The sequence below is a fragment of the Dermacentor andersoni genome, unplaced genomic scaffold, assembly GCF_023375885.2.
Source record: "Dermacentor andersoni unplaced genomic scaffold, qqDerAnde1_hic_scaffold ctg00000033.1, whole genome shotgun sequence".
Lineage (NCBI taxonomy): Eukaryota > Metazoa > Arthropoda > Arachnida > Ixodida > Ixodidae > Dermacentor > Dermacentor andersoni.
The window spans coordinates 4,494,340-4,506,854 of record NW_027314755.1 but is presented as its reverse complement, the minus strand read 5'-3'; the positions used below and the strand labels follow the sequence as shown (position 1 = coordinate 4,506,854).

At 45.9% G+C, this 12,515-nt stretch overlaps 1 protein-coding gene across 1 annotated transcript in view; it reads right to left on the bottom strand.

Moving 5' to 3' along the window:
• Window positions 1-8,909: 8,909 nt before the first annotated feature.
• LOC129381422 (uncharacterized) overlaps window positions 8,910-12,515 on the bottom strand; it is a 44,895-nt gene continuing 41,289 nt past the window's right edge. The window contains exon 10 of the mRNA XM_055064281.2: window positions 8,910-9,546. Within this exon, the coding sequence (XP_054920256.1) occupies window positions 9,228-9,546 (319 nt within the window). The 3' untranslated portion in view covers window positions 8,910-9,227. The remainder of the gene's footprint in view (window positions 9,547-12,515) is intronic.

The following is a 12,515-nucleotide window of genomic DNA, read 5'->3' as shown; positions in this document are numbered from 1 at the left end:
TTATGAAATATATATATACTTTAATTAATATCGGGTATTACACGCTAGAACCGCGTTCTGATTAGGAGGCACGCTGTAGTGGACTCGGAAAATTTCGACCAACTGAGGTTGTTAAATATCCACCTAAATCTAACTACACGGGTGTTTTCGCACTTCGGCCCCAACAAACAGCTGCCGCCGTGGCCGGGATTCAATATCGCGACCTCGTGCTCAGTAGGCAAACACCACAGCCACTGGGAAACCACGGCAGGTAATATTTATGCTTGTCCGCCATAAATGTTACCGCATTATTCTCTAGCAATTTCTTTGTTTATGCACCACACCGCTCACAAGCTATGCCGAAATACAATATCCAAGTCAGGCCGATGCCCAGAGCGAGATCTCGCAGTGATGTCACAATGACCAAGGTGACTTAGACTACAGGTCGAGAGAATGGTGATGACACCTCTATGCACCTAAAAGTACGACGCGTACAATTTCACGTTAAAGTAAGTTATCTGCACCTCTTGTGTCCCGAAAGCAGATGGCCATTCTGGAGGATTTGCCATGAACAGGCACACACCGAGTAGCTAACACTACGAAAATAATGTATGTCATAGCATCTGCTCACTCTAATCAAATTCTACATTAACAGTTCGGCACCCTATGTAGATGCTTGTGAGCCGAAATATATAGTGCGTAGACGTAGTGCGTTAAGTCGCACTACGTCAGCTGCTCACATTTACCCTGTTCAGTTGTACTATGCGCAAGCTCCGACACGCAATTGTTAACGGTCAAAGACAAACTCGCGTAAGAGAAGTTCCCAGGTGCTTCGTAAAGGATTTCTTGCGATGGTTGTGAACGCTCGTACATAGGCGAAACGGGCAATTTAGAAAAAGAATGGGACAGCACAACTATGATGTCAGCATCAAGCATATGGCAACAAACGTGTTTGTTGAACATTCAGTGTCTACGCACCATGGCATCGACTAGGAGAGCGACAATAATTTCAAAAGAAAAGAACAAGACGGCAAGCCTTTACCTGGATCCATTCATATCCAGACTACGGCATAGACGCTCAGTCGCAACTCAGGCAATCTGCCCCCGATATGCACCCGATGCATACGTCAAAACATGAAGCGTACATAAAGAAGTTTCGCATCATTCCCTTCATTGTGAATGAGGCTCCCGTAGTGGGATTGAAATGCCTTTTATTGCGATAGCAATGATATGGACACTCCAAGCCCATTTCTGCCGTCGGTGTCGCTGTCACCGAGAGATCCCTGAGAAAGTCCAAGGGAGATAATAGGGTCTCCGCACCCCCTACGCTGTATGTGCGAGTGAACGCGTACGAGAGGAGCAGACAATCGTGGGTCAATTTCGCCCGCGAAAAAAGAGAATAAAGCGGGAAGCTGCCGTCGTGTCCGAAGCACCCAATGTTGCGAGGCACTGGTGGAAGGGGAGTGAGAGGGAGGTGGGCGCAACGTGGGCGCCCACCTGCCTCCTAGTTTCTTCTTCACTGTTTTTAGGCTTCCTTCGTTCCTGAGAGCATGTTCAATTCTATTCATGTTATACTTCCTTATGTCAGCTGACTTACGCTTGTTGATTAACTTGGAAAGTTCTGTCAAGCCTAATCTAGCTGTAGGATTAGAGGCTTTCATACATTGGCGTTCTTTGATCAGATCTTTCGTCTCCTGCTGTAGCTTACTGGCATCCTGTCTAATGGAGTTACCACTGACTAACTATTGCACACTCTTTTATGATGCCCATGAGATTGTCACTCATTGCTGCAACAATAAAGTCCTCCTCCTGAGTTAAAGCCGAAGACCTGCTCTGTAGCTTGATCCGTAATTCCTCTATTTTCCCTCTCACCGCTAACTCATTGATCGGCTTCTTACGTACCAGTTTCTTCCGTTTCCTCCTCAAGTCTAGGCTAATTCAAGTTCTTACCATCATATGGTCACGGCAGCGCACCTTGCCGAGCACGTCCCCATCGTATATGAAGCCAGGGTCAGCGCAGAGTATAAAGTCTATTTCATTTCTAGTCTCGCCATTTGGGCTCCTCAACGTCCACTTTCGGCTATCCCGCTTGCAGAAGATGGTATTCATTATCCGCATATTATTCTGCATACTCTACTAATAACTTTCCCCTGCTATTCCTAGAGCCTATGTCATATTCCCCCACCGACTTGTCTCCAGCCTGCTTCTTGCCTACCCTGGCATAGAAGTCGTCCATCAGTATAGTGTATTTTGTTTTGACTTTACCCATCGCCGATTCCACGTCTTCAAAAAAGCTTTCGACTTCCTGGTCATAATGACTGGATGCAGGAGCGTAGACTTGTATGACCTTCAATTTGTACCTCTTAAGTTTCACAACAAGAGCTGCCACCCTCTCCTTAATGCTATAGAATTCCTGTATGTTGCCATCTATATCCTTATTAATCAGGAATCCGACTCCTAGTACTCGTCTCTCCGCTAAGCCCCGGTAGTACAGGGCGTGCTCGCATTGGAGCACTGTATACGCTTCTTTCGACCTCCTAACTTCAAGAAGCTTTATTATATCCCATTTACTGCCCTCTAATTCCTCCAATAGGACTGCTAGACTCGCCTCACTAGATGACGTTCTAGCGTTAAACGTTGCCAGGTTCAGATTCCAATGGCAGCCTGTCTAAAACCAGGGATTCTTAGCACCCTCTGCAGCGTCACAGGTCTGACCGCCGCCGTGGTCAATTGCTTCGCAGCTGCTGGGGACTGAGCGCCGGGGTTAAATTGTTGTATTCATATAGGAGGTTGTGGCCAAGTACTGCGCCAAGGTGGGCAATCCTGCTATGGTGAGGCAATGCGTTACCGGTTCTGGTCACCGGATTAGGCGGCAATCCAGGCCTGTTTATGCAATTTTATCGACACATACATTTTTTTAATCCGGTGGAATCACGCGAGGCGGATGATATATGGGCAAATCGATATATCGCTATACTTAAGCGTCAGGCTAATGCTTAGCTTATGATGAGAATGGCCGCGAAAAGCAAAAATTCTTTACTTTGTGACCACTGGGTACCACATAAATTCTTCGAAAAACTCGAACTCTCTGAGTGCTGTACTATAGTTTAGCCTCATTTGAAATTAAAAGAAAATAACAATCAGCCAAAAAGTTTGTACGAGAGAAAAGAAGGGAACGAGCACACCGATATCACTAATATTTCTCAGAACGCAAAGAGGACGCGAGCAATGGCAGTAATAATGTTGAGGTCCTTAATATCCTCTCTGAAACAAGCTGGAGCGAAATTGTCACCTAGTCTGCTTTATTTATTCGGGTTTTTTTACATTCATCGGCATCTACAATTTCGAACATTTGATCTCCATCTTCCTTTCATATTTAAAACCTCTATCCCCATATTATACCCATATATCTGCGCTTCCGATGACTACGATCCTCTCATTTCCTTCCGTTCTTTTAGTTTCTGCAGTGCATATTTACTCAAAGACCAGCTATTAAACGGTGCCAAGGTAGACGCCAATGCCTGCCACCCGCGGTCACATTTAACGAGCCATCAAAGCTGTTTCAGAATTTTTTACTAACACAGCCTCTATTAGAGAATCTGAAAGGGCCATATGGGCACCAAGTCGTATACTGTCATAATAGAACCTACTGTACCTATTCTCATCATCGTTATTTATACCTTTTCTTTTCCTTTCCTCCAATTCCCTTGCCTTTGAACAGGGTAGAAGGCTAAAGGATGTCACCTTAGGTCGAGCTCTGTTTGTTGAAAAAATTCTGAACTCTCACCTGGTATTTGTTTCAGAAATACTCAGACGTGCCTCTGCAGGCATAGTGAGGTTGTATCGATGGATGGATGGATAGATGGATGGATGGATGGATGCTATGAGCGTGCGCTGTGAAACGCGGGCGGGGTTTAATTGCGACACCGAGTTCCTTGTCTGATTTTGCCGAGTGTATTACCTACTTTACATTGTTTTTTTTTATGCGAAGCTGTTTTCTTTGCTAACCTCGCCCCGTATCGTGACCCAAAGCTGCAGCCTGGCTGCTCACTTTCCCAGTAGGCGGACCAGTCACAACACCTCGAGCTGGCGCTCACCTCAGCGCAACCGCAGAGTGCACTTCAAAAGTATGCACAACTATCTGTACTCAAAAGTCCATGGACACTGAATGGAGAAAGAGGTTCAGAAAGTTGGCAACCAAGTAACGGGTAATAAAAACTAAATAGACAAGCGTTAGTCATCGGAAAGGAAAGAAACCTAAAAAAGTAATGCAGTTTTACGTGCCGTAACCACTAAATGATTACGAGGCATGCCGTAATAAGGGATTCTGAAAATTGAGACCACCTGGGTTTCCTTAACGTGCACATAAATCTAAGAACACGGGTGTTGTCGCATTTCGCCTCCATCAAAATACGGCCGCCGTGGCCGGATTACGATCCCGCAACCTGACGCCTAGCAGCTCAACACCGTAGCCACTCAAGAGAGAAAGAGACACTGAATTGGCTGTAAAGAATGAAAAAAAAGACAAGGGACTTTTACAGGAACGGGAGGAATGAAATTTGGAAGCAAAAGCTGTTGGGTAACAACAAGGGTAGGGGCTTGCTATATTTGAGGCTCGAGCTGGTTGCCTAGGAACAAAAGCATTCCGGAATAAATATTCGCAACAAGATGAGACATGTGAATGCTGCAGCATAATTTCAGAGACCACTCGCCACCTCCTTATGGCATCTGAAAGGATTTATTCAATGAGGCCTAGGGGTAACGTAAACCTTCCAAAAGCTCTTCAATTTAATGTGGCTGGAAACATCAACCGCTCAGCAATCGCGATAAGCAAGAGAAATTAAGAGTATTTGTGTATGAAAAGCAGGGAAAAAAAACGTGATACGACCTGATTCATTGCATGTCTAGGTAGCGATACAAGGCAGACAGAGAATCTTTGATAAAAAAAGAAAGGATTATCGAGATTGATATAGAAACGCTGGAATTATAGCACGTACAGTACACCTGATCCGACCAAGCAGGCTAGGTGACTGCCTCGACGCCGTTTTATAGGGGATGCCAATACCACATCATCCTTAAAGTCCATTATAAGCCATCATTATTAACATGCCCCAGCCAAACCGACTGGTAAAGCTGGTGAGACTGCTAAAGCGAAGAACGGGTACATTCTTCAAAGAGAGAGAGATAACATAATGCAGCGAAAGGCAGGGAGGTTAACCAGAGGTAGTTCCGGTTGGCTACCCTTCACAGGGGGAAGGGTTAGGGGGATAAAAAAAGAAACCCAGTGGAATGGAGAGATAGAAGAAACCAACCACAGAGCTCAAAATAACCAGTGCAATAAATTTATTCGCAGGCATTCTTCAGGGAATGGGAGTAAAGCATCGTCATTAAAGTCCATTTATTAGCCTCAGCAATGTTATTAGCCTCAGCAGCCGAGGTGGCGCGCTTTTTCATTGAGCACGTTGTGCTGCGACACGACGCACCAACCGTCGTAATAACAGACCAAGTAACCGCATTCACGGCTGCACTATTAGATCACGTCTTGCTTCTAAGTGGAACGGCTCATAGGAAGTCAGCCGCCTACCATCAACAAACCAACCGATTACCAGAGTGCCTAACAAAACAATTGAAGGCAGGCTTTCAGTGTACTTGGATATTAAACATAAAAATTGGTACAACGACATCCTACCTGATGTCATCTCTACGCATAACACGGACAAACAAGGAACAAAAAGAAGAGACGACGCGCATGACTCCGTTCGCCCTTGTTCACGGACGGCATCTACGAACGATGTTGGCTGCGATGTTTCCACATGACTTTGATAACAGTGACACGAACGCTGATGTGGTTACGCAACGCGCAGAAGTGGCTCGGCACCTCGCACGCTTGATGATCTGCCAGCAGCAAGACTACTACGCAGGCCGCTATGATCTTCACCGTTGAATTGTCACCTACGAAGTCGGCGACAGGGTGTGCATTTGGACACCTGTACGGAAACGAGGCCTCTCCGAGAAACTGTTAAGACGATACTACGGACCATATCGAGTATTACGGCGACTCGGTGATGTCAAGCACGAGGTCATTCCCAATGGTCCCAATGCGGCACCGCACGCACCATCCTGAACTCGCGCACGTTGTTCACATGAAGCTGAACGCGTTCAAACAAACTGTGCCAGGGATCCTTTGTTTCTCAGGTAAGATTTCTGGTCTCTTATCCGGGCGATGCTCTCTTAGAGAGGGACAAGTGACGCGTTTAGTCTACGCAGACGACAACGACGACGGGGGTATTAAAGGACTCAGTCTGTGGCGTCAGTGAGATTGGGCGAGGACGAACAAGACGTGTCTCTGTTCTGTTTGTTTATGAACAGGTTGTCCTCCTGTTCTTGAAGAAAGTCTCCCTGTCGTCTGTGCGCGTTGTAGCACGACAATAAATTACAATAATTTTATATATATATATATATATATATATATATATATATATATATATATATATATACGCACTAAAGAGAATAGGTTATCGCCACTACTTTATCAATCAGGATAGAACGACTATATATGCCGCATCATTTATTTATTTATTTATTTATTTACTTATTTATTTATTTATTTATAGACAAGTATAGAACGAAACAGTGCGAGAGTCGACACTTGTTAAACAGTGGCCGCAAACTAAGCAATGTCTACCTTTCGTGGCCGTTTTAACCCTTGGCCGTTTTATTGGGCGCTCACATAACCTTCGTATATCTATTCACAAATATACTCACCCACACAGTCGCCGACCGAGCAGACGACAGAGAAGCAACTAAGCCTAACCCGGGTGTGCACGCAAAGGAAGATTCACTTCAATGAAACACGCCAATGCGTTCCATTCACGGTCACATTTTATGAGCCATCAGGGCTGTTTTATAATTTTTTGTTAACACAGCCTACATTCAAAACTCTGAAAGTGCCCTATGGGCAAGAACTGGCATACTTCCATAATCGCACCTTCATCATCATCATCATCAGCCTGGTTACGCCCACTGCAGGGCAAAGGCCTCTTCCATACTTCTCCAACAACCCCGGTCGCACCTTACTGTACCTATTCTCTATATCATTACTTATACCCTTCTTGGTCTTTTCTCCGGTTCAGTCGCTTAGGAGCAGAGTAGAAGGCTAAAGAATATTACCTTAGGTCAAACTCTCCCTGCTTATTGAAAATATTTTCCACACTCGCCCGGTATTTCTTTCTTTCAGAAGTACTCGGACGTGCCTCTGCACGTTTAGTATGGTTGTATCGATGGATGGATGGATGGATGGATGCTATGAGCGTGCGTTTGAAACGGAGGGAGAGGGGGGGGGGTAAATTGCACCACCGAGTTCTTTTTCTTATTTCGCCGAGTCTATTACCTGCTTAAATTTTTATGCGAATTTTTTTTCTTTACCAACCTCACCCGGTTTCGTGACCGCGGCTGCAGAATGGGTGTTCCCTTTCCCAATAGGCGGACCAATCGCGACGCCTCGAAATGGCGCTCGCCTCAACGCCACCGCGGAGTGCACTGTAAAATAATGCTCAACTATCGGTACTTAAAAATGCGTGAAGACAAAATGGAGGAAGAGTTTGAGAAACTTCGCAACCAACTAACGTGTAACTTAAAGTGTAAATCGACAAGTGGGAGCCATGACAGAGAGCCAGAAATAGAGACACCATAAAAAAAATAATGTGGTTTTACGTGCCATAGCCACTATCTGATTATGAAGTAAGCCGTAATGAGGGACTATGGAATTCGAGACCACCTGGGTTTCCTCAACGTGTAAGTAAATCTAAGTACGCGGGTGGTTTCGCATTTCGCCTCCGTCAAAATACGGCCGCCGTAACCGGGATTCGATCCTGCGCCCTAACGCTTAGCAGCTGAACACCGCAGCCACTCAAGAGAGAAAGAGACACCAACTTGGCCGGAAAGAATGTAAATAAACATACCAATGACATTTAGAGGAACGGGCAGAAAGAAATTTGGAAGAAAACATGTTGGATAACACAAAAGGGCTTGCAATTCTTGAGGCTCGAGCTCGTTGTCAAGGAACAAAAAACGTACGGAGCAAATATTTGCAACAAGACAAGACATGTGAATGCTGCAGCATATATTCGGAGCCCACTCGCCACCTCCTAATGGCATGCGAAAGGATTTATTCGGCGAGACCCGGAGGTAACACAAACCTTCCAAAAGCGCTTCAGTTTAATATGTCTGGAAGCACCAACCGCTCAGCAATCGCGATAACGAAAAGACGTTAAGAGTATTAGTGTAAGAAAAGCAGGAAAGAAATTGATACGACCTGATTCGTTGCAAGTCTACGTAGCGATAGAAGGCAGACAGAGAAGCGCTGAGAAAAAAAAGAGGATTGCAGAGATTTGTACAAGAACACTGTAATAAAAGGATGTACAGTACACCTGATCAATCAAGCAGGCTATAGCCTGCTTGACGAGATAGTTGGCTGTATCCACTCCGTTATAAAAGGGATGGCAGTAAAGCATCGTCATTAATGTCCAATAATTAGCCACTGCAATGATTTATTTGATAATTAGTTACATGCCTGAGCGAAGCCACCTATTGTAGCTGTTCTTCAGCTTTGACTATCCCCTTTCACCGGGCAGAGTCTTGAGCTTCCACCATTGAACAAATATGGACCATTTTTAACAGTTTTGTTTGTACAATGCAGGCCACTAAAACTAATCATAACGTTACCAGCAAGGCTCAAGAATATTAGGGCGGGACTTTACTCAGCTTCACTGTTAAGAACTCTACTATAAATATCCTTACTACCATGTTTTCCAAGAAAGATATCTCCCTATTTTGTTCAATCCAGGAGACAAATTTATTTTAACCATGGCTGGAGGAATGCGAAAAAAGGATGCATTCTTCGAAGGAAACCACAGAGCTGGCGGACAGTATTCCTCGAGATAACCACTGTAAGAACTTTATTCGCAGGCCTTCTTCAGCCCTAGTCAGAAGAAATAAGATTAGCCCAGTTTTGTTTGTCAGCAAGTTAGCTCACAGCTAGAACTGTTGAGGCCCAGACCGCAAGTTCTTCTCCGAAGGCACATGATGGATCTTGGTGCGAGGGTGACATCCAGAGAAGGCACTCCTCCCGGGTGAATATACGGCTGTAGCGATGCCGAATCCACCGTCAGGTGCGACGGTGCTTCCGGACCTGATCGACCAATTTCGTGGCGGGTGCTGCCCTGTTAAGGAGACCCGTCGACGGCTTCTCAGTCCTGTGCGCCAACGCGGCATGAAAGCATGTGCCTCGTGCGGCCACCTTTGGTGTAATATTTTTTGCCGCACACGCGGCACTCAAAGGACGGTTCGCCATGCGTACCTAAATGCCTCGTGAGATTCCAACGGCTCTTAAACAGTTTGCCACACTCGGGACAGTTGTGGTTTTTCCCAAGCGAGTGGTCAGCGGCGTGTTTTTGAAAGGCCTCCGCGTCGGTGAAACCGAACCGACACACGTGGCACTCTTGCATTCTGTTGGTAGCCTGGTTCTCTCGCTGTTGCCACGCTGCTTCTCTGGTTTCTTCAGGAACTCTGCGAGACAACAGATCGGGAGGGCACTTGATTAGTTAATCTTTTCTGTAAGGAGCCCAAATTTGGGATGATGGAGCTGGTTACAGGAAAAACCTACTCCTCTAGAGTGCTACCACCTTTGCAACCGACACTTTATTTTACAATGCCGACGCTTTCCGATGACGGATTTGGCGCCCGGAACAATCGCGGAAACTTAAATATCGAGAATGTTACGAAACCGCGTTCTTGCTTGGAGCCATCGAGCCGTGTTGAGCGATGCTAAAAATCAACGAGGTGAAAGAAACCCTCTAACCCTCTAAGACGACAGCAGAAATTGCAAAGCCCCCTAATTTACCTTATTGTCATCTGTTGCTTTGACGCTGACGAAAGACGCCCATGCGCACATCGGCCAGCCACAAAACTGACTCTTTATGATGACTAATTTTCTTGTATAATTAACTACTTAAGAAAAATACAAGAATAGGGTGGCACATACAAGAGTGAGCAACCTGCATTTGGTCGGATCGTCTTACGGTGCATCGGCATATTTTTAAACTCTGAGTAAAATTAGCTGAAACACGTGTATATACGTCTATGGTTCAACTAACGTGAAACAACACCCTGTATATATGCAATGGCGATCAAGTGATCAGTAAAGCAACATATATGTGCGAAAGACGCACACATACATGTGCGTGTGTTTTTCACATGTACTTCGAAACTCAATATTGCTCGTGACTCAATGTTATTCAACAATAAGTCAAGAGAATTTAGTCAACGACTTTAATGTTGAAAACTACTCAACATTGGCTCAACAATACTCAATACTATTCTACAATATATCAACGCAATTTAGTCAACGACTTTATTGTTGGAAATTACTCAACAATGGCTCAATAATACTCAATACTATTCAACAATATATTAAGAGAATTTAGTCAACGACTTTATTGTTGAAAACTACTCAACAATGGCTCAATAATACTCAATACTATTCAACAGTATACCAACAGAATTGAGTGAACGACTTTTTTGTTGTGAACTGCCCAACAACCTTACTGTTGAATTATTGCTCTGTGGTTTCAATAATTGTTGAGGTATTGTTGAAAGGCTATTGAGTCAACAATTCGTCAACTATATGCCATCAACATTTCAACAGTCATTTTCATAAGCGCATCCACCGGGACTCCATACAGGTCCAAACACCCCGTATTGGCTATGCCTGAGGCTGTCCTTTTCCCTCGACCCGGTGAAGACGCGCATGGCTGATCGCGGCAGGTTCCGAACCACATGTGCTTAGTTTCGTGGTGTCGCTACACACCTAACGCATGCTGACGCATAACACGCTGCCCTGAGGGGCTGCCTGCTATGAGCAATAGCAGAGATATTGCACCTTTCAGGCATCAGCACTCCCCTCCTCAGAACAAGTTGGTGAGTGCAGTCATGATTGCACTATGGGCAGCATTTCGGGCTGTCCTTGGGCTGCTTTGTGTTGAAAGGAAGCTGAAGAGTCTGTCGAATTCAATAAGACGCTCATATACGGATGCGGGAACCTTATAAACCATGAAAGTAAAATTTTGGGGGGGATTTTTCACTTAGGAGTGACGCAATCGTTGGTTAAATTTGCGCTGTAGCTCCGCTCCCTGTCGAGCGCCGCGCGCTGCTGCTGACGCTGACGATGCGAGCGGAGACCGGAAACCGCGGCTTAGTGACGTCAACACTGGTTTTCCGCTCTTTCGCAGTCTACGCCACCGTGCCTGACCGGGCTTATTTCTGCGTGCGTGCCGTCCTAATCTGCTTTGCTCGACCCTACATTCCTTTATTTGTGTGTGTGTAGGAGTGGTAGTTGACGTGCGCAGCATCAATTGAACATGAAGGCCGATCATGCCGGCGTTCTGTGCAGCCTACGCTTGCACGAACACCAGCGGCCGCGACGATGTTCCGATGTTTCATTAGTTCCTCCAAGACAAGAAGCTTTCAGCTAAGTGGGAGGCTGCTGTGAAGCGAAACAACTTCACGCGCTCAAGAACAACAGTGTTGTGCTCTAACCACTTCCGTGACGATTACTTCCGGAGTTTACCAATAATGCGTGCTTTGGGTTCTCCTAAAAAATATAGTTAGCACGCTGAACGGAAGGTGCATGTTTATCGCCCACCCTTGACGCAGGTTTCATCGCCAAGGGCCGCGAATTTTCTATTCGCACGTGTGTTGTGAAACAGCCTGCATGCAGCTATCACAACGCAGTGCAAGCGTAAAGTTTGCATGTGTTGGAAAGCCTGCTCATGCCAAGACGCTGCGCCCCCCCCCCCCCCCCCGCCGTCTCTCGCACACATAAGAAACCGTCCATCTCACGTAGCCGACCGAATTCGCCAGTTACGAGTAGCGTGCGGATGGCGCGCTGATGAAGGTGCTATGCTACACGTGCTACAACAGCCGGTAAGCTTTTCCCGCGTTTAAACCGTCTCTGTAGATTGCCGACAGCTTCGGGGCAGCGCACAAATGCTAAAGATCGCATCACCGCTTACGTTCTACGAGGAGGTATGCAGGAACGTAACACTACAGTTGTTTGCCCGGAAACGTACTCACTGGAACGCTGAATGTAGCTTAGCAAAAAACATACCCGCCAAAGAACATTTCCAACACAAGGAGATGCTAACACTTCGCCTTCGTTCGCGTGGAAAGCAGTGCTTGCACCAGCATTTTTTGCTTCTTGGAGAGGCTGGCTCTTGGCAATCGGCTCGTACATGTAGTATGTACAAGTATAAACCCCTTACAAATGACCTTGCACGCGACAGCGACAGCGCTACAAGCGAGGTGATGGCTGTCGCGTTCGCTCGTCGTCTGCAAGCCGAACTCCACGCGAGCGACGGCTTTGAGCGACGACTTCCCAGTATGGGGGCAGCAATATACGCGCCGAAACTATAGCGCGACGCATGCTTTATCAAATTAAGTTGATGTATTTTACTGAAGAAGGAGCACAAAATATTTCT